At 44.5% G+C, this 23,577-nt stretch overlaps 1 protein-coding gene across 2 annotated transcripts in view; it reads left to right on the plus strand.

The window, feature by feature from the left end:
• fnbp4 (formin binding protein 4) overlaps positions 1–23,577 on the plus strand; it is a 57,012-nt gene that overhangs the window by 27,435 nt on the left and 6,000 nt on the right. For both annotated transcript variants that reach the window (XM_073049063.1, XM_073049064.1), the window contains 7 exons: positions 5,308–5,429; positions 7,589–7,693; positions 9,979–10,112; positions 11,042–11,214; positions 13,721–14,034; positions 22,576–22,735; positions 23,310–23,533. In XM_073049063.1, the coding sequence (XP_072905164.1) occupies positions 5,308–5,429; positions 7,589–7,693; positions 9,979–10,112; positions 11,042–11,214; positions 13,721–14,034; positions 22,576–22,735; positions 23,310–23,533 (1,232 nt within the window). The remainder of the gene's footprint in view (positions 1–5,307; positions 5,430–7,588; positions 7,694–9,978; positions 10,113–11,041; positions 11,215–13,720; positions 14,035–22,575; positions 22,736–23,309; positions 23,534–23,577) is intronic.

Below are 23,577 nucleotides of genomic sequence, written 5' to 3' on the forward strand. Positions count from 1 at the left end.
CCTACTGCACAATACAGGCCTTTCAGCCCACAATGCAGTGCCAAGCATGTACTTACTTTAGAAATTACCTAGGCCTTACCCATAGCCCTCTATTTTTCTAAGCTCCATGTAGCTGTCCAGGAGTCTCTTGAAAGACCCTATCGTATCCGACTCTGCCACTGCAGCCGGTAGCCCATTCCACACACTCACCACTCTCTACACAAAAGAAAACTTACCCCTGACATCTCCCCTGTACCTACTTCCAAGCAGCTTAAAATTGTGCCCTCTCATGTTAGCCATTTCAGCTCTGGGAAAAAGCCTCTAACTATCCACATGATCAAGGCCTCTCATCTTATACACCTCTATCAGGTCACCTCTTGTCCTCCGTCACTCCAAGGAGAAAAGATCAAGTTCACTCAAGCTATTCCCATAGGGTATGCTCCCTAATCCAGGCATCATCCTTATAAATCTCCTCTGCACCCTTTCGATAGCTTCCACATCCTTCCTGTAGTAAGGTAACCAGAACTGAGCACAATACTCCAAGTGGGGTCTGACCAGGGTCCTATATAGCTGTAACATTATCTCTCAGCTCTTAAACTCAATCCCACAGTTGATGAAGGCCAGTGCACTGTATGCCGCTTTAACCACACAGTCTGAGCAGCAGGTTTGAGTGTCCGATGAACTTGGACCCCAAGATCCCTCTGGTTTTCCACACTGTCAAGAGTCTTGCCATTAATGCTATATTCTGCCATCATATTTGACCTACCAATATGAACCACCTCACACTTAACTGGGTTGAATTCCATCTGCCTCTTCTCAGCCCAGTTTTGCATCCTGTCATCGTCCCCCTATAACCTCTGACAGCCCTCCATACTATCCACAACACCCCCAACCTTTGTCATCAGCAGATTTACTAACCTATCCCTTCACTTCCTCACCAAGGTCATTTATAAAAATGACGAAGAGAAGGAGTCCCAGAACAGATCCCTGAGGCACACCACTGGTCACTGACCTCCATGCAGAATATGACCCATCTACAACCATTCTTTACCTTCCGTGAGCAAGCCAGTTCATGATCCACAAAGCAAGATTCCCTTGGATCCCATGCCTCCGTACTTTCTCAATAAGCTTTGCATGGGGTACCTTATCAAATGCCTTACTGACATCTATATACATTAGATCTACTGCTCTTTTTTCATCAATGTGTTTAGTCACATCCTCAAACAATTCAGTCAGGCTCGTAAGGCACAACCTACCTTTGGCCATGCTGACTATTCCTAATCACTTCGTGCCTCTCCAAATGTTCATAAGTCATGCCTCTTGGGATCTTTTCCATCAACTTACTAACCACTGAAGTAAGACTCACTGGTCTATAATTTCTTGGGCTATCTCTAGGGAACAACATCTGCAACCCTCCAATCTTCCGGAACCTCTCCCGTCCCCATTGATCCATTGATGATGTGAAGATCATTGCCAGAGGCTCTGCAGTCTCCTCCCTCACCTCCCACGGTAGCCTGAGGTATATCTCATCCAGTCCTGGTGATTTAACCAACTTGATGCTTTTCAGTCCACTGTAAGTCATTCCTACAATTGCCAAGGTCCTTTTCCATAGTGAATACTGAAGCAAAGTATTCATTAAGTACCTCTGCTATCCCCTCTAGTTCCATACACACTTTTCTACTGTCACACTTGATTGGTCTTGTTCTCTCACGTCTTATCCTCTTGCTTTTCACATACTTGTAGAATGCCTTGGGGTTTTCCTTAATCCTGCTAGCCTTAAAATTTTCTAGACCTCAATCATTACTTAGTTTTTTTGAAACTTTTGTAAGCTTTTCTTTTTGACTAGGTTTCCAACAACCTTTGTACACCATGGTTCCTGTACCCTACCATCCTTTCCCTGTCTCATTGGAATGTACCTATGCAGAACGCCACACAAATACTGTATCTTCTGAACATTTGCCACATTTCTGCCATACATTTCCCTGAGAAAATCTGTTCCCAATTTATACTTCCAAGTGCCTGCCTGATTGCTTCATATTTTCCCTTATTCCAATTAAATGCTTTCTGAACTTGCCTGTTCCTATCCCTCTCCAATGCTACAGTAAAAGAGATAGAATTGTGATCACTATCTCCAAAATGCTCTCCCACTGAGAGACCTGACAGCTGACCAGGTTCATTTCCCAATAACAGATCAAGTACAGCCTCGCCTCTTGTAGGGTCATCTACATATTGTGTTAAGAAACCTTCCTGAACTCACCTACAAACTCCACCCCATCTATACCCCTCGGTCTAGGAGATGGCAATCAGTATTTGGGAAATTAAAATCTCCCACCACAACAACACAACAACCCTGTTATTATTACTCCTTTCCAGAATCTGACTCCAATCTGCTCCTTGATGTCCCTGTACCATTGGGTGCTCTATGAAAAACACCCAATAGAGTTATTGACCCCTTCCTGTTCCTAACTTCCACCCACAGAGACTCAGTGGACAATCCCTCCATGACTTGCGCCTTTTCTGCAGCTGTGACACTATCTCTCATCAGCAGTGCCACGTCCCCACTTTTTTTTGCCTCCTTCCCCATCCTTTCTGAAACATCTAAAGCCTGGCACTTAAGTAACCATTCCTGCCCCTGAGCCATCCAAGTCTCTGTAATGGCCACGACGTCAGAACTTCAAGTATCGACCCACGCTCTAAGCTCAACCACTTTGTTCATGATGCTTCTTCCATCAAAATAGACACATCTCAAACCATCGGTCTGAGCACATCCCTCCTCTATCACCCGCCTATTCTCCCTCTCACACTGCCTATAAGTTTTCTCTGTTTCAGAGCCAACTGCCCCTTCCCCAGTCTCTTCAGTTCAATTCCCACCCCCCAGCAATTCTAGTTTAAACTCTTCCCAATAGCCTTAGCAAACCCCCCTGCCAAGATATTGGACCCCTGGGATTCAAGTGCAACCCATCCTTTTTGTACAGGTCACGACTGCCCCAAAAGAGGTCCCAATGATCCAGAAATCTGAATCCCTGGTCCAAACTATCAGCCACACATTCATCCTCCACCTCACTCTATTCCTGTACTCACTGTCATGTGGCACAGGCAGTAATCCTGAGATTACTATCTTTGAGGTCCTGCTTCTCAGCTTCTTTCCTAACTCCCTGTAGTCTCTATTCAGGACCTACTCCCTTTTCCTACCTATGTCTTTGGTACCAATATGTACCATGACCTCTGTCTGTTCGCCTTCCCATTTCAGGATATCATGGACGCGATAAGAAACATCCCAGACCCTGGCACCTGGGAGGCAAACAACCATCTGTGTTTCCTTCCTGCATCCACAGAATCGCCTGTCTGACCCCCTAACTATAGAGTCATCTGTCACTGCTGCTATTCTCTTCCTTTCCCTACCCTTCTGAGCCACAGGGCCAGACACTGCGCCAGAGGCATGGCCACTGTTTCTTCCCCCAGGTAGGTCGTCCTCCCCAACAGTACCCAAACAGGAGTACTTCATGTTAAGGGGGACAGCCACAGCGGTACTCTCTAATATCTGCCTCTTGCCCTTCCCTCTCCTACCTGTTACCCACATCTGTCTCCCGAGGCCCCAGTTTGACCTGACCTGGCAAAGGTCATGGAGCTGCATCTCCAGGTCCCTAAGGAGCTGCAGCTTGACGCACCTGGTGCAGATGTGGCCGCCCGGGAGGCTGGGAGTCTCCTGGACTTCCCACATCTGACTCCTAGTACAGAATGCTGGCCTCATAGACATACTTCCAGTTCCTCACAAGTAGCTTACCTTGCCTTGACCCATTGAGCCAAAGCCCTCCTACTCTGTCTCCCTCTGCTCTATGAAACTTTCTTCTTTTAAATACTTTCCACCGGTCTAGCTCGCTGATGTCCACGAGCTTGTGCAGTCATGCCTCGTAGAAATCCTATCTCTAGCCTTTGACCCTGACCTGGCTCCCCTTTGAAGATGCTGAGCCTGTATTTACACAAGTGTCAGCTCTCTGAAGAATGAAAATTACACTATCCAACTGTAGCAATTACAGTCAGCCTTCAAGGTTAATTTCCAATCTAGCCCTGGTACTAGAGAGCACCCTAGAATGCATCACCACCTTCAGGATCAATGCTTGGTTTCTGTACCATCACTGCATGGTATAGAAGCTACACTGGGGTGGGCAGGAAGGCTCTACAATGAGAGGCTCCCAACGTCTCACTGGCTCCAGCCTACTCACCATCAAGGACATATACAGAAGGGTGCTGTAAAAGGGCCAATAACATGAAGGACCTTACCCCCACCCTGCTCATGGGCCATTTGCCCTGCTCCCATTGTGAGGAGGCTATGTAACATGCATGCCAGGACAAGACACTCAAACAGATACTTTCCCCAAGCAATATGGCTGATCAACACATCCACCCATTATCCCACCACTACTTTATCATTTCCTGTCAGCCACCTAGTATACAGACACTCCTGTGCCTAATGTCACTTTACGGACATACAATCATTCTATGTATATAAGCTATTTAACGTATTTATATTTATTGTGTTTCTTTTAATTGTGTTCTTTATCTTACTGTTTTTCTTTTATGCTGCGTCAGATCCAGAGTAACAATTATTTCATTCTTTTTCACACTTGTGTACTGGAAATGACATTAAGAAATCTTGAATCTTGGATTCCAGTGTCTCTCCATAATAACCAAGCCTAATTCTATTACACCTTCAATGGTTGTAATACAGATTTCATTTGTAATACAGGTGTGTCCCCTCCCCTTACAAAGGTAGAGCGTTCCAATGAAACCTTTCTTAAGCCGAAATGGCGTAAAGCAAAGAGCCATTAATTTATATGGGGAAAATTTTCATAAAAGCGAAAATCCTCTTTGTAATGCGAAAACAGGTTACTAATGTTGGTCTTTTGTAAAAGCGAAGTGGCGTAAAGTGAACATTGGTAAAGCAAGGGGCAACTGTATGTGCAGTTGTCTTTGAACACTGATAGGCAGGATCAATATGAGCACATCCTCCAATCCATTGTTTTGTTTTGCACACCAGTGCCTTGGGTACCAAGTCAAAATGAGTTTGAGATATTCCATTGTCAGGTTCATTTTTTTTTTGCACCAGTTTTAATATTTACTCAGTGAGGCCACTATAACAAGTAAATATAATTTCCACTCTCCCAGTGGAATTCAGCGGAGACACCTTGCCATGCTTCATGTTGTCCTGTGAATTACATAGAATCTGCTAATGTGGTAAATTCACTCATAGATTGCAGCAGTTCCATTTGTATTGCTTGGACATTTCAGGGTTATAAATTATTTTCTGCACAATTATTTTCTCTTTAGCTCCTGAAAAACCAAGCATTGATCCTGAAGGTGGTGATGTGGACCTTGAAGAACCTACAGAAAAGGCAGTAGCTGCACCAAAACCACCGTCTGAAGAAAAAGACGATGAATTTGAACTCAAGGTGGGGGGGGTGGGGGTGGACTGCTGTGCAGACTATGCTGACATTGCCCCAATTTTCCAATGTTTAAGGTGGTGCAGCAATCTGTTGATATTTTTGTGGAAAATTGAGGTGTAATTTCGTATCTGGGGCAAGACCAGTCATGAGTTGTGATGAACTAATGTTGAAGGGTCTGGGAAGAGAACTGGTGTGATTGGGGTGGGAGTTGTGCTGGGAGCAATGTTGTATATGTGAAACCGCTTTCTACCAGGCGTCTCTAGAGATGTGGCTCATTAGCCACTGGACTCAACAGTGAGAAAACCACTTTTCTCAAACTCTGTACGTCTAGAGCCAGATCCCACCAAAATGAGGAAGTTGGGATGTCTCGCCCATTTGAACCCCGAATTGTGTAAATACAGCTGCCGGCAAGAAATAACGGATTGTACACTGTATACATTTATAAAGAAAGTGTATTTACAAATATACCACCTCCAACATGATCCCACTACCAAGCACATTTCTCCCCCCCCCCCCCACCTTCTGCTTTCCACAGGGATTGCTACCGACATGACTCCCTTGTCCACTCGTTTCCCCCCCCCCCCCCCCCCCCAATCCCTTCCCACCGATCTCCCTCCTGGCACTTATCCTTGTAAGCGGAACAAGTGCTACACCTACCCTTACACTTCCTCCCTCACCACCATTCAGGGCCCCAGACAGTCCTTCCAGGTGAGGCGACACTTCACCTGTGAGTCGGCTGGTGTGGTATACTGCGTCCGGTGCTCCCGGTGTGGCCTTTTATATATTGGTGAGACCCGACGCAGACTGGGAGACCGTTTCGCTGAACACCTATGCTCAGTCTGCCAGAGAAAGCATGATCTCCCAGTGGCCACACATTTTAATTCCACGTCCCATTCCCACTCTGATATGTCTATGCATGGCCTCCTCTACTGTCAAAATGAATCCAAACTCAGGTTGGAGGAACAACACCTTGTATACCGGCTGAGTAGCCTCCAACCTGATGGCATGAACATTGACTTCTCTAACTTCCGTTAATGCCCATCCTCCCCTTCTTACCCCATTCCTGACATATTTAGTTGTTTGCCTGTTCTCCATCTCCCTCTGGTGTTCCCCTTTCTCCCGAGGCCTCCCGTCCCATGATCCTTACCCTTCTCCAGCTCTGTATCACTTTCGCCAATCACCTTTCCAGCTCTTGGCTTCATCCCACCCCCTCCGGTCTTCTATCATCCTGCATTTCCCCCTCCCCCCACTACTTTTAAATCTCTATCTTTCCTTTCAGTTAGTCCTGACGAAGGATCTCGGCTCGAAACGTCGACAGTGCTTCTTATAAATGCTGCCTGGCCTGCTGTGTTCCACCAGCATTTTGTGTGTGTTGTTTGAATTTCCAGCATCTGCAGATTTCCTCGTGTTTGTTTTATATTTACAAATGTCAGTTTTATCAAATAGTAGGGGGGAAAAAGGAAAAACATTTAAAGAAGCCAATTATAGTTAACAGTCTAAATGTGCATGCAAGCTGAAGCTCATCTTGAAGTTGTCTTTAACGCGCACTGGAGCCATGGTCTGCGTGAAAGCACACAACACCATCCAAATATCGCTTGAAATCCAGCTCAAATAAATGGGGCTTGCCCACTAGAGTATTGGTTCTTGCTCCTTGAAGCCATTCATCTACACAAAGCAGCTTGTGCAGCAGGGATGGCATCCTCAGCCATCTTGCCTCCTGTTTTCTCCCAGCTCCTGCCAAAAAAGACCTCGACCCACACCAGTGTCCGTCACAAAAACATCTCCACCCAGCTCTCTCTTAAACCTTCTCCCAATTTCACCATCCTGATTGGCTGACACAGCATTCCTAAGTTGAACAACAAAGCCCATATCTCAGTTCAAACCCAAACATGCTGAAAGCAGAACTGACTGCTCTTACAGAACTGCTAAAATGAAATACCTACAGCATAGCAGTAAAAATCTGAACCAGAGCGTGACATATGTTTTAAGTGGTATTCTCTGGAAGAAATGGTGGGGACTTCGGCAGTGGCATTTTGGGTAGCTTATGGGCAATTATTCCTGAAGCTGGTGGTCTGATTAGGTCGGGCAAATTATTTCAGGATGTCAAAACATCCTGAGGTGTGGTTGTGGTCACGTGGATGTTAACTCCAGATTTTTTAAATCAGTTTCAGATTGCTGAACTGGCAAACACACTCTCCAGTAAACTGGAATTCCTGGGAATTAGCAGACAGTCTATCTCCAACTTCCATTTCCTGCTGCTCCAGATTGAGGTTTGTGACTGGCTCCTATATTCCATGTAGTGTTCCTTGTGTTTGAGGATTAGTTGCTTTCAAAGAGGGGTTTAATTTTGAAAATGCTGTTTATAGTTCAGTTTTCAAATAGCTTCCTCCTCTCCCCACAGTAGCACCCCAGCCACTGTCACACTGCACAGCTCTAACAGCCTGGTTTTATTCCTGGCTCTGTGCAATTTGCCCATGGACCATACGAACTTTGCTGGGTGCTCCAGTTTCCTCCCACGTATCAACAACTTGTGGGGTTGGTACATTTATTGGCCACTGTAAATTGTCCGTAGCATGTAAGTGAAGGAGAAGTTGTTGATGGATACGTGAAAGAATACTTTGTGGGGGATGAGATGGCACTGACTCTGGATGGAATGGCAGGAAGAAAAAATGTGCAAGAACAAAAGTGAAACAGTATACAGTCATCCCTCCTTATCCGTGAGGGATTGTTTCCAGGATCCCTCGTGAGTACCAAAATACACAGATGCTGAAGTCCCTTATTCAACCTGTCTCAATGTGGTGGACCTTTGGACCTAGTGGAACCCCAGACCTTATTTAACCTGTCTCAGTGCGGTGGATATTAGGACCCAGCAGTTGAACTCTGAATCCACAGTGTTTCTATTCACGAAAATAATCACGATCATGATTGAAAATAAAGTGGAAATAATAAAGCGATCGGAAAGAGGTGAAACTCCATTGGTCATTGGAAAAGCGTTGGGCTACGTCGGTCAATGATCAGAACAATCTTAAAGGATAAAGTGAGAAAGGCCCTGCCCCGATGAAAGCTACAATTATTACTAAACAACGCAGTGGTTTAATTATTGGGTTTTGGGTTTTTGATCCTCCATATCAACCAGGCACGGATGGAGAGCACATTCGGGAGCAGTCTGTCACTGGATCGAACTCGGGAACTTCCGTTCCCAAGCCTGGCGCTGAAATATATGTTCTTAAGCGTTCTATATGCACAGAAAGGTAAAATATATACTAAGACAAACGTTTGATTAACTGACGCTAAATAATACTGGATGTACCTGTTCCGACTTACTTAGTAAGAGAACTTCTGATTTTTTTCGATCCTGATCCACGGTAACCTACGCACATCCTCCTGTAAACTTTAAATCATCTCTTAGATTACTTATAGTACCTAATACAATGTAAATGCTATGTAAAATAGCTGTTATACTGCATTGTTTAGGGAATAATGACAAGCAAAACAAGTCTGTACGTGCTCAAACAACAAGTGCTGGAAGAGCATTTCCGGGTTTTCGCGATTCGCAGTTGGTTGAATTCACGCATGCGGAATTCGCGGATAAGGAGGACCGACTGTGCACGCAGCCTCTGCAGTCGCTGGCCACTTTATTAGGTACACCTGTACACTCGCTTATTAATGGAAATCTCTAATCAGCCAATCGTGGCAGCAACTCAATGCATAAAAACATGCAGAAATAGTCCAGGGGTTCAGTTGTTCAGATCAAACCAAACATCAGAACAAGGAAGAAATGTAATCTAATTGACTTTGTCCGTGGAATGATTGCTGGGGCCAAATGAGATGGTGTGAGTATCTCAGAAACTGCTAATCTCCTGTGATTTTCACACTCAACAGTCTGCACTTTACAGAGAATGATGCAAAGAACATTTTTAAAAAAACATGCAGTGAGCAGCAGTTCTGTGGGGAAATAAAATACCTTGTTAAAAAGAGAGACCAGTGAAGATTGGCAAAACTGATTCAAGCTGACAGAAAAACAGTAGTAACTCAAATAATCATGTGTTACAACAATAATGTGCAGAAGAGTATCTCTGAATCCACAATACCTAGAACCTTCAAGTGGATAGGCTATAGCAGCAGAAGATCACGAACATATTCAGTGACCATTAAGTGTATATCCTTGTGTCTGCTGGCACCCATTTTGTCCACCATCTGTGACAGATGACATCTTGTCCTTGTCTCAACATTAATGGGACACAAGATAATGATCCTGTACACCCGCTCCGGGATCCTCCTCTAATGTCGGTCCATGTCCCCACTGCAGGTTAAAGAATGGAGCTTCTTGCCTCATCACTTTGCTTGTGGACAGGATAAATAGAGTGAATCCAATGTGTGCTGGGGGATCTAACGGACTACTCCCCAGTAGCTACTGCTGATTGCTGATAGAGCACCTGTCCTGGGCTGTACTGAAACACGGGAGATTAAGTTATGATCTTTCTTCCGTACTTAAGCCTCTACCTTAATGGCTCAGTGTTCTTTTCTAATTACCCTTCATTATCCTGTGTTTCAGACTCGTATATCAGACTGGCGAGAAGGAGCACTGAATGGCCAATATCTCAAACGTAAACTGCAGGAAGCTGATTTACAGATTAAACACTATGAATCAAATGCATCCCCAAAAGGCTGGTCCTGCCATTGGGACAGGTACGCACTCTTCTACTTTTTCACCTTTCACCTTTGACACGTGGCAACTGAACTGTGACCCCACCCTCCCCATCTCCACTTGACGACGTGACAACAATAGTTGCAGACTGCCAGCTTTTCTAAACTACTAATTTGGCAGCACTCCCGCATGCGTGCAAAAAAAAATCCCAAAAGCAAAACAATCATTGGACCAGCCTAAAATGTAACCCACAAATTTTGGCAATATCTCTTGCTGAGGGTTGAGTATTGGAGTTGAACAGATAGACTGCTCGTATAATTTTGAGGAAGGGATAAAGGGGAAGGGGCGGGAGAGTGCGCATGCAAGGAATGTCTGCGCTTTGCTGAAAATTTCTGGGATGGAATTCCTGAGCGGACCACGCGACAGAAAGAGGGAAGGTGCCTCCTGCAGCAGCTGCAAGAGAAGACCAAGATTATTGCCGGAACCACAGGTCAGAATTATTTTCTTTTCTCTTTTTTACTGTTTACTGCATCTGTAAAACATGTAAATGTGTTTTTATAAATACACATAAAAATTGCTGTTTCATTTTTCAGCTTGAAGAATATTTTTGCACTAATTCCTTCCTTATTTGCTTCCAGAACAAAAGGGTTGTCTAAATTACCTAGACACCCTCAATGCCGTCATTATCAGGCAGCCATTTTCTCTCTTCAAAAGATAAAATAATTGGACTGAATTAATAACTTTATTTTTAAATGGCTGATATTTATTTATTTTTTTTAAATAAATCAAATCCAAAACAAAATTGAATCATGAGGTTTCCCCTCTGATCTCTGCCGTCCTAGGTCTCTAGGAACAGGAGGTGCCAAACTTCCTGTTGGCAAAACAAAACTCATAATTTTATTTTTCGCCTTTGGCAGGGACTGCCTGCTGCTACCCCTATACTAAGTGTGCCCTTTCTGTCACGCCGTAGGGAGCACCGGCGCTATTTCTATCTCAATGAACAGACGGGCCAATCTCAGTGGGAGTTTCCAGATGTGGACGAGGAGGAGGAGACAGCCGAGAGCACTTCAAGGCTAACTGTTGGTAAAAGTATGCTCAGCACTCCAGTGAGAGAAGCTGCAGGTGCAACAGGTGATCCTGCAGGTAAGGGGCTTAGCAACTCTGTGGGTTCTGTTGAATTTTCCAGTCTTTGACACTTGTCCCCCGTCACATTTTGGAGTAGTAAAAGCACAGAAAGAGTCCCTTTAGTGCAACCAAAATGCCTAAAATTTGGCCAATTACCTTTCTAAACCCTTCTATCCATGTTTCTGTCCAAACGTCTCTTAAATGTTTTACCTGCCTGAATTGCCTCCTTTAGTAGCTCGCTCCCTGCACTCACCACTTTCTGTGTGAAGAAGTTGCTATTTGAGTCCTTTTTAAATCAATCCCCCCCCCCCCCCCATCTTCAAGTTATGCCACCCTTAGTTTTTCATTATATTTTCCTGTGGGAAAGACTGTGTGCGTTCTTTCTAACTATGCCTCGTGATTTTATACACCTCTATAAGGTCACCTGTAAGTCCCCTACACTCCAAGGAATAAAGTCCTAGCCTGTCCAACTCTTCCTGTTACTCAGATCCTGGAATCCTGGCAGCATTCTCATAAACCTCTGCATTTTTTTTACCAGCTTACTGGCATCTTTCCAATAAGTGTGACCAAAACTACACTCTATTCTAGCTTACCAACATCTAGTACAAATGCAACATACTGCCCCAACTCTTGCACTCAGTGCCCTGAGTGCTGAAGGCCACCTTGTCTACCCAGAGCTTGGCTGAGTTGCTGAAGGTTTCCTCCTCCTGGGTTAGGGATGCTGGAGCAAAGACTGTGGTGGTTATTTTTGTGCGTTGACCTCAGTAAGTCAGCCAGAACAACACCCACAAAATGCTGGAAGGAACTCAGCAAGTCAGGCAGCATCTATGGACGTGAATAATTAGTTGACGTTTCAGGCGAGGCTTTTCTTCAGGATTGAGAAGGGGTGAGGGAGATGCCAGAATAAAAAGGTGGGGGGAGGGGAAGGAGGCTAGTTGAAAAGTGATAGGTGAAGTCAGGTGAGTGGCAAAGGTAGAGCTGGAGAAGAAGGAATCTGTTAGAGGAGAGTTGTATATTGAAAGGGAAGGAGGATGCAACCCTGGAGGAAGTAATAGACAGGTGAGAAGAGATAAAAGGTTAGAGTGGGGAATAGAGGAAGGTGGAGGAAGAAATTTACCATAAGGAGAAATTGATAGTCATACCATCAGGTTGGAGTCTACCCAGATGGAATATAAGGTGTTGCCACTTCACCCTGAAGGGGGCCTCATCTTGGACATGGACCAGCCCATTAGAATTAAATTGAATGAAAAGAGGTGGTGTTATCTGCAAGACTGTTGAGGTTTCCAGGGTGACTGCTGCGCAAAAGCAGTGCTTTAGCAGAAGAATTCCTCTAGGAGGAAAACAGGGTTCTGAATGCAACACTGTGGGTGTTGAAAGACTGAAAATCACTAGGATAAGAAGTTGTCTTGAATGGACTTGGACAGAGTGATCTTTTCTGTTGCTTAGTAGGGGTTCCTCCAAGTGCTTGTTAAGTGGAAAAGAATGCTGAGAGATTGCTGTCAGCATCATCCTTTTAAACTACCTGTGCAGCAGATTGGGTTGTTCATTTCTCTCGTGTCCAATCTGATGATGTCATTTTCCCTGTTCTATTTAAAAACCCTCAGCACCAGAGCCCCTCAGACTGTGTCCTAATCCACCTCCTTGACTCTCTGTATACCCATGACTGTGTAGCCACTCCCAGCTCCAATCTCCGAATTAAATTTGCTGACGTTACTACATTGATTGGCCTAATCTCAAATAATAACAAAGCAGCCTAGAGAGAAGAGGCTAGAAAGACAGTGGTGTCAAGAAAACAACCTCTCCCTCAATGTCACAAAAACAAAGGAGCTGGTTGTGGATTACAGGAGGAATGGAGACAGGCTCATCCCTGTTGACATTTGGGGTTGACAGGGTGAACAGCTTTAAGTTCCTCGACATTCACATCACCAAAGATCTCAGGTGGTCTGTACGTATCAGCTGTGTGGTGGGAAAAAAAGCACAACAGTGCCTCTTGCACCTCAGACAGTTGAAAAAGGTTGGCCTGAGTCCCCACATCCTAAGAACTATGTACTGGGGCACAACTGAGAGGATCCTGACTGGCTGCATCACTGCCTGGTATGGGAACTGTACATCCCTCAATCACAGAACTCTGCAGAGAGTAGCGTGGACAGCCCAGCGCATCTGTAGATGTGAACTTCCCACTATTCAGGACATTTACAATGACAGGTACGTAAAGAGGACCCGAAAGATCATTGAGGAGGGGACCCGAGTCACCCCCAATCACAAACTGTTCCAGCTTGTGTATCACAGCAGAAAAGCCAGGACCAACCGGTTGCAGGACAGCTTCTTCCACCAGGCCATCAGACTGATTAATTCATGCTGATACAATTGTATTTCTATGCTACATTGACTGTCCTGTTGTACATACTATTTGGTACAAATTACTATAAATTTCACATTCAGGCAGAGACATAATGTAAAGTTATTTACTCACGTATGTGAAGGATGTGAGGAAAAAGTCAATTCAATTCTATTTAAATTTTAGATCTGGTGCATGTGGAGCTGTCTGCTGGCCAAGCTTCTGCAGAAGTCACCCCCCAGCCTCCTCCCCCACCTCTTCCCCCTCAACCCCCCCTCCCCTTGGATCTCCCTCCCTTGCCCCCACCCCCTCCCTCCTCCCCTCCACCCCCACCCCCTCCTCCTCCCCCTCCGAGTGACGATGGCGGCGACATACAAGAAGTGGAGATGGAAGTGGACAGCAAGGAACCACCAGCGCCGGGAACTGAAGAAGATTGTTTGGAAAGGTCCCTTCTCCCCATCGTTCCAGTTACAACAGTCCAGCTTCCAATAGTAAAAGTGGTGAGAATGTTTTCATGGTTTTAAGCCACTCTCCATCCCATCTCAGCCAAGCTCAGCTGGTTATTGGTGTCAAGAGTTTATCCCATTCTCTGGTCCCTCTGAGATAAGAACATAAGAAATGCTTAAGATAAACATGAGATAGGCCATCTGGCCTGTCGCCTGCCTTTTCCCCATAACCCTTAATTCCCCTACTATGCAAAAATCTATCCAACCTTGTTTGAAATATATTTACTGAGGTAGCCTCCACTGCTTCTTTGCAGAGAATTCCAGACTCATCACTCCTTGGGAAAAGCAGTTCTTCCTCATCTCCATCTTAAATTTACTCTCCCGAATCTTGAGGCTATGTCCCCTAGTGCAAACCTAACAGTGCAAACAACTTTCCTGCCTCTATCTAATCTATCCCTTTCCTACTTTTGTATGTTTCTAAGATCTCCTCTTATCCTTCTGTATTCCAGCGACTACAGTGCCAGGCGACTCAATCTCTCCTCATAGTCTAACCCCCTCATTTCTGGAATCAACCTGGTGAACTTCCTCTGCACTGCCTCTAAAGCCAGTATATCCTTCCTCAAGTAAGGAGACCAGAACTGCACGCAGTACTCCAAATATGGCCTCACCAGTACCCTGTACAGTTGCAGCATAACCTCCTTGCTCTTAAATTTCATTATCTTTAGCAATGAAGGCCAACGTTCCATTTCCCGCCTTCTTATTAGCCTGCTGCATCTGCAAACCAACCTTCTGTGATTCATGCACAAGCACTTCCAGGTCCCTCTGCACAGCAGCATGCTGTAATTTTTTTTACCATTTAAATAATGATGTGATCTTTCATTTTTCCTTCCAAAGTGGATGACCTCCCATTTACCAATATTGTACGCCATATGCCAGACCCTTGCCCGCTCACTTAACCTATCTATATCTCTCTGCTTTTCCACTCAATTTAGTGACATCAGCAAACTTAGATACACTCGGTCCCCTCTTCCAGATTGTTAATGTATATCATTAACAGTTGTGGGCCCAGTACTGACCCCTGCGGTACACCACTGACCAGGGATTGCCAACTAGAGAAACACACATGTATCACAACTCTCCACTTCCTACTGGTTAACCAATTCTCTATTCATGCTAATACGTCACCCCTTATGATAAGTCTTTCATGTGGTACAGTATCGAACGCCTTCTGGAAATCCAAGTAAATAACATCCATCTGTTCCCCTCTATCTACTTCGCTTGTTATACCCTCAAAGAACTCCAGTATGTTTGTCAAACAGCCTGCTTTTGCTGAATCCATGCTCCATCTGTCTGATGGATCCATTTCTTTCTAGATGCCCAGCTACTACTTTAATGATAGCTTCAAGCATTTTCTCCACTACAGATGTTAAACTAATAGACCTATAGTTACCTGCCTTTTGCCTACGTCATTTTTTGAACAGTGGCATAACATTTGCCACCTTCCAATCTGCTGGGACCTGCCCAGAGTCCAGAGAATTTTAGTAAATTATCAGCAAGGCTTCAGCTATAACTTCTGCCATTTCTTTCAGTACCCTGGGATGCATTCGATCTTTAGGCCCACAAATTTGCTCAGCACTACCTCTTTGGTGATAGTTAATTGTATCAAGGTCTTCACCTCCCATTGCATTTAAATTTGGTGCTAGCTAATTTTCATAATCTATGTTAGCTTTCTTTATTGATCACTTAGTGGTTCTTCGGTGCTTTTTAAAGTTTTCCCTATCTTCCAGTTTCCCGCTACTCTCAGCAACTTTGTTTGCAGAGCTTTTAGTTTGATGCCTTCCTTTATTTCCTTAGTTATCCAAGACTGGCTCTCCCCACCCTTGCTTTTAACTGGAAAATACTTTTATTGAGCACTGTGAAAAAACTCTGAGGGTCTGTTCCTCAACTGTCCCACCATATAGCCTGTGCTCCCAGACTACCCTATCAAACTCCTTCCTCATCCCACTGTAGTCTCCCTTGTTTAAGCATAATACACTGGTTTTAGATCAAACTATTACACCCTCAACCATGCTGTAACCACTCTTTCCAAGAGGATCTCTAACTACAAGATTGCTAATTTTACCTGTCTGATTGCACAGGACCAGATCCAAGATAGCATGCTCCCTTGTAGGTTCAGTGACATGCTGTTATAAGAAAGCTATGACGTACGCATTCTGTGAAGTCCCCAAGCTTGCCTCGACCAACTGGATTCACCCAATCTATGTACAAGTTAGTCCCCCACGATAACTGCTGTTCCATTCTTACATGCCTCAGATATTTCTCGGTTTATTACCTGTGCTATTGTAATGTTATTATTCAGTAGCCTAGAGACGACTCCCACCTGCAATTTTTTTCCCATTTACTATTCCTAATCTCTGCCCAGATGGATTCAACATTCTGCTCCTTAGATCTTAGATTGTCTCTCGCTATTGCCCTGATCCCATTCTTAATTACGAGCTCTACCAAACCTCCCCTACCTTCCTATCCTTCTGTATTACATGATGTCGTTGGATATTTAATTCCCAGTCCTCTCCACCCTGCAACCACGTTTCTGTAATGGCCACTAAATCACAGCCCTTTATACTGATTTATGCCACAAGTTCATTGACCTTGTAATAAATACTATGGGCATTCAGATAAAGTGCCCTTACACTCATTGTGCCTTTAAAATCTAGTGATCTTTGTCACTTATGCACTTGGTCTTTTCTACGCTCCACCATAGAACATTACAGCACAGAAACAGGACTTTTGGCCCTTCTTGGCTGTGCTGAACCATTTTTCTGTCTAGTCCCACTGACCTGCACCTGGACCATATCCCTCCATACACCTCTCATCCATGTACCTGTCCAAGTTTTTCTTAAATGTTAAAAGTGAGGCCGCATTTACCACTTCATCTGGAAGCTCATTCCCCACTCCCTGTGTGAAGAAGCCCTCTCTCCCCCCCCCCCCCCCCATGTTCCCTTTAAACTTTCCCCCTTCACCCTTAACCCATGTCCTCTGGTTTTTTTGCTCCCCTACCCTCAGTGGAAAAAGCCTGCTTGCATTCGCTCTATCTATACCCATCATAATTTTATATACCTCTATCAAATTTCCCCTCATTCTTCTACACTCCAGGGAATAAAGTCCTAACCTATTCAACCTTTCTCTGTAACTGTTTCTCAAGTCCCGGCAACATCCTTATAAACCTTCTCTGCACTCTTTCAACCTTATTAATCTCCTTCCTGAAATTCGGTGACCAAAACTGCACACAATACTCCAAATATTGACCTCACCAGTGCCTTATACAACCTCACCATAACATTCCAACTCTTATACTCAATAACTCAATTTAAAAAAAAAGCTTTCTATACTACCCTATCTACCTGTGACACCACTTTTAGGGAATTTTGTATCTGTATTCCCAGATCCCTTTGTTCTACTCAGTGCCCTACCATTTACCTTGTATGTTCTACCTTGGTTTTTCCTTCCAAAGTGCAACACCTCACATTTGTCTGTATTAAACTCCATCTGCCATTTTTCCAGCTGGTCCAAATCCCTCTGCAAGCTTTGAAAACCTTCCTCTGTCCACTACACCTCCAGTCTTTGTATCATCAGCAAATTTGCTGATCCAATTTGCCACATTATCATCCAGATCATTGATATAGATGACAAATAACAATGGACCCAGCACTGATCCCTGTAGCACCCCACTAGTCACAGGCCTCCACTCAGAGAAGCAATCCTCCACTACCACTCTGATTTCTCCCATTGAACCAATGTCTAATCGAATTTATTACCTCACCATGTATACCTAGCGACTGAATCTTCCTAACTAACCTCCCACTGAACTAACCTCCTTACTGAAGTCCATGTAGACAACATCCACTGCCTTCCCTTCATCCACTTCCCTGGTAACCTCCTCGAAAAACTCTAAAAGATTTCTTAAACATGACCTACTATGCACAGAGCCGTGTTGACTCTCCCTAATAAGTCCCTGTCTATCTAAATACTTGCGGATCCTATCTCTTAGTACTCCTTCCAATAATTTACCTACTACCTACGTCAAACCTACCGGCATATAATTTCTCGGATTACTTTTAGATCCTTTTTTAAACAACGGAACAACATGAGCTATCCTCCAATCCTCCAGCACCTCACCTGTAGATACTGACATTTTAAATATATCTACCAGGGCCCCTGCAATTTCAACACTAGTCTCCTTCAAGGTCCGAGGGAATACCCTGTCAGGTCCCTGCGGATTTATCTACTCTGATTTGCCTCAAGATAGCAAGCACCACCTCCTCTTCAATCTGTATAGGTTCCATGACCTCACTACTTGTTTGCCTTATTTCCATTGATTCCATGTCAGTTTCCTTAGTAAATACAGACGCAAAAAGCCCATTTAAGATCTCCCCCAGTTCTTTTGATTTCATACATAACTGACCACTCTGATCTTCAAGAGGACCAATTTTAATCTCTTACTATCCTTTTGCTCTTAATATACCTGTAGAAGCTCTTTGGATTATCCTTCACCTTGACTGCCAAAGCTACCTCATGTCTTCTTTTAGTCCTCCTGATTTCTTTCTTAAGTATTTTTTTGCACTTTTTATACTCCTCAAGTACCTTATTTGCTCTCTGTTTCCTATACATGTCATACATCTCTCTCTTCTTTATCAGAGTTCCAATATCCCTAGAGAACCAAGGTTCCTTATTCTTATTTATTTTGCCTTTAACCCTGACATTCAAACTCTGCACTCTCAAAATTTCTCCTTTGAAGGCCTCCCACTTACCAATCACACCCTTGTCAGACAACAACCTGTCCCAATCCATGCTTTTTAGATCCTTTCTCATTTCTGCAAATTTGGTCTTTTTCCAGGTTGGAACCTCAACCCGAGGACCAGATCTATCTTTATCCATGACCAAGTTGAAACTAATGGTATTATGATCACTGCAACCAGAGTGTTCCCCTACACACACTTCCATCACCAGTCCTAACTCGTTTCCTAAAAGGAGATCTAATATTGCATCCTCTCTAGTTGGTACCTCTATGTATTGATTTAGAAAACTTTCCTGAACACATTTTACAAACTCTAACCTGTCTAGACTTTTACCTTTAACAGTATGGGAGTCCCAATCAATACGTGGAAAATTAAAATCTCCTACTATCACAACTTTATGTTTCCTGCAGTTGTCTGCTATCTCTCTGCAGATTTGCTCCTCTAATTCTGGCTGACTATTGGGTGGTCTATAATACAACCCCATTTAATATAGTCATACCTTTCCTGTTTCTCAGCTCCACCCATATGGCCTCGGTAGACAAGCCCTCTAATCTGTCCTGCCTGAGCACTGCTGTAACATTTTCCCTGACTAGCAATGCCAAACACCCCCCCCCCCCCCCCACCCTTTATCCCTCTGCCTCTATGACGTCTGAAACATCGGAACCCTGGAACATTAAGCAGTCAGTCCTGCCTCTCCTGTAGCCAAGTTTCACTAATAGCTACAATGTCATAATTCCACGTGTCAATCCACGCCCTCAGCTCGTCAGCCTTCCCCAAAATACTCCTCGCATAGAAATAGACACACCTCAGAAGATTATTACCACCACACACAACCCTTCTATTTGTGACTTTGCATGAACCTTTAACATCATTTAATTTCACCCCCTGCTCCACTATCTACTGTGGCACTCTGGTGCCCATCCCCCTGCATATCTAGTTTAAACCCCCCCCCCCCCATCAATAGCACTAACAAATCTCCCTGCAAGGATATTGGTCCCCCTGTAGTTCAGGTGTAACCGTCTCTCTCGTACAGGTCCCACCTGCCCTAGAAGAGGTCCCAATGATCCTGAAATCGGAAACCCTACACCAGTTCCTCAGCCACGTGTGCATCTGCCAGAGCATCCTACTCTTACCCTCACTGGTACTTGGCACAGGGAGCAATCCTGGGATTACCACCCTCGAGGTCCTGCTTTTTAACTTCCTACCAAGCTCTCTCTGCTCACTCTTCAGGACCTCCTCACTCTTTCTTCCTACGTCATTGGTACCGATGTGTGCCATGACATCTGGCTGCTCACCCTTCCACTTCAGAATGCTGTCACGCGATCAGAGACATCCCTGACCCTGGCACCCGGGAGGCAACAAACCATCTGGGAGTCTCTGTCACGACCACAGAACCTCCTGTCTGTACCTCTAGCTATTGAGTCCCCTATCACTACTGCTTTCCTCCTCTTCCCCCCCCCCCCCCCCCCTTTTGCTCTGCAGAAGCAGACTCAGTGCCAAAGATTCGGCTGCCACAGCTTGTCCCAGTTGTCATCCCCCCAACAGTATCCAAATTAGTATACTTGTTGTTGAGGGGAATGGCCACAGGGGAGCCCTGCTCTGCCTGCCCTTTCCCCTTCCCTTGCCTGACAGTAACCCAATTACCTGTGCGCTGCTCCTTTGGCGTAACTACCTCCCTGAAACTACTATGTATAAACTTCTCATTCTCCCAAATGATCCGGAGTTCATCCAGCTCCTGCTCCAGTTCCCTAACACAGTCTGTTAGGAGCTGCAGCTGGATGCACTTCTTGCCAGTGTCATCAGAGACACCGGAGGTCTCCCTGACTTCCCACATCCTGCAAGAGGAGCATTCCAACATCCTGCCTGGCATTCTCTCTACTCCAAAGAAACAAAACAAAACAAAACTTACCAAAACCTACCCTCGCCTCTGCCTGTTCACGCTGAAGCCTGTTATGCCAAAGCCATCCCACTCTGACTCAGTCCACACTGAAGATGGCCACTGTATATGGCGGTCTTTTTTTTTAAACCTTTGGCGCGCTATGTCACACGCCTGTGTAATCTAGCCTCTTTTCCCTAAGCAGTAAAAAAAAGGCTTCTCTCCAAGATGTCTTCAGTCCTTCACTCTCAGCCTCTTTATCTTTTATCTTTTTTAACTTTTGCTTTTACTTCATCTTTATCCACGCTTTTCTCTTTTACTTTATCATACTGCTCCAATCTATATAGTTTAAAGCCCTATACACACACAGCCTTAGTTAGATAGATAGATAGATAGATACTTTATTCATCCCCATGGGGATATTCAACATTTTTTCCAATGTCCCATACACTTGTTGTAGCAAAACTAATTACATACAATACTTAACTCAGTAAAAATATGATATGCATCGAAATCACTCTCTCAAAAAGCATTAATAATAGCTTTTAAAAAGTTCTTAAGTAGTTTACTTAAATACATTAAATACAATCAACCCCGGCACTTTAACATATCTTACTCCTGGCGGTTGAATTGTAAAGCCTAATGGCATTGGGGAGTATTGACCTCTTCATCCTGTCTGAGGAGCATTACATCGATAGCAACCTGTCGCTGAAACTGCTTCTCTGTCTCTGGATGGTGCTATGTAGAGGATGTTCAGGGTTTTCCATAATTGACCGTAGCCTACTCAGCGCCCTTCGCTCAGCTACTGATGTTATACTCTCCAGTACTTTGCCCGCGACAGAGCCCGCCTTCCTTACCAGCTTATTAAGACGTGAGGCGTCCCTCTTCTTAATGCTGCCTCCCCAACACGCCACCACAAAGAAGAGGGCGCTCTCCACAACTGACCTATAGAACATCTTCAGCATCTAAGGAAGTACAGTGGACTCTGTGCCTTCCTGCACAAGGCATCTGTGTTGGCAGTCCAGTCTAGCTTCTTGTCTAACTGTACTCCCAGATACTTGTAGGTCTTAACCTGCTCCACACATTCTCCATTAATGATCACTGGCTCCATATGAAGTCTGGCGATTCGCCAAACTCCAGGACCTATCACAGTTCAGGTGGAGCCCGTCATGATGGAACAGCTCCCTCCTTCCCCAATACTGGTGCCACTTCTCCATGAACTCAAACTCATTTCTCCCACAACAGTCCTTGGGCCACTCTCTAATCTTCTTAACTCTGTGCCAATTTGCATGTGGCTCAGGTTGTAAATTAAGATAACCACCTTTTTCATTCTGCTTCTTAATTTAGTCCCTAACTACTCAAATTCCTTCAACAGAACCTCTTTCCTCATTCTACCTATGTTGTTGATACCCACATGGACCACAACAATTGGATCTTTTCCCTCGCACTGTAAATTCCTCTGCAGGTCAGATAAGATGTCACAAACCTGAGCAACAGGCAGGCACCAGGGAGATAAATTGGCTAAACTTGGAAATATGGTGAGCTGGGTTATGGTTACCATTGTCTCTGTGCTATTCTTCTGCTGTCTGTACCTTCTGCAGAATTGAGCAAAGCCAACACTGCTTATCCTTCATGTAGGCTACAAGAGAGAATGAGTGTATGTGCTTTTTTGTATGGGACCAAAGAATGTGGTATGGGTCACACATTGTCCCCTTACCTGGGTGAAAGGTTTGTCTTAATACAGAATATTAGAACTCAGATTGCAGTTTATGTTTGACTCTGACCTTCTCCACATAATCCTCTCAGTTCCTTGAGCACCATGAGTGCAGATAGGTTCTGTGGAGCAGCTCCCATTCATGACTGATTGCATAAACTAGAAGCTGTCTGGGATGTTCACAAACATAAGAGTTGGTTATCTTTCAGAGTAACTCTGCTTCAAGCATGCCCTCAAATCCTCCAGCTCTGGGTCCAGCAGCCAAGCCCATCAAGAGGAAAGCAGCAGTGCTAACTTCTACAGCGATGCCACGTACCATCACCATTGGAAGCAATCCTGTCCTCTACAGTCAGTCAGCCATGGTCGCAGGTAAAAGTGGTCTACGTTGACACTTGATGCTCTTGGGTTGTATAGTAATCATGAGGCTGAAGATGGGGAGCTGTTGGTTGGGATACATTCCAATGGTATTAAATATCTGATTTTAGTAATTGTACTTCTAACATACACCAGCATTAGGAAACTGAAAGAAAGCAAAAGCGGGTGTTATTATTTCCCTAGTTAAGCCATATGTATAGTTGTGAGTGGGTTAGCTGAGAAATGACTCTAGTTGTGTGGTTCAAATCCATCTCTATCACTAGCAGTGAATATTGAGACTGGGCTGTCTCTTCCTCGTGAAGCTGTCCGTCAGCTGGAGACCCTGGGGGTATCTGAGCGCTATGGTTCATATTATGAGGTTGTGTCTCCATTTAATGGTAGCATATGTTGAAACTATGACTTGCATACATAGTGTTTCACTCAGGTTGTAATTGATTGTGATGTATTCCTTGTTTTACAGATTGGGGTTGTAGTTTAAATGGGTCTTTTTCTCCTTTGAAGGTGATTTGAATAGAGTACTGAAACAGTTTTTTTATGCTCATTATGTTTTCTTTTGGTTGAGCTGCAGGCCCACAGATGCTGGCCACGATGATGTCTGTTCCTCCCATGCCTGCCCCGAGACCCCTTTTATTACCCAGACCAACGCACTTGGTACAGATACCACACCCAATACCACAACAGCAAATACCAGTGGCACAAGCTATTCCACAGCCCCCACACATGCCAGAGGCTCCTCTGGCTGTTGCAGCCCCTCATGTAACAGAAAAAAGCAAGAAGGTGAAGAAAGACAAGGTAGGGTGCAACTTATTTTTCTGTGTCTGATGGTGCAATGCCTT

The sequence above is a fragment of the Hemitrygon akajei genome, chromosome 6, assembly GCF_048418815.1.
Source record: "Hemitrygon akajei chromosome 6, sHemAka1.3, whole genome shotgun sequence".
Classification (NCBI taxonomy): Eukaryota; Metazoa; Chordata; class Chondrichthyes; order Myliobatiformes; family Dasyatidae; genus Hemitrygon; species Hemitrygon akajei.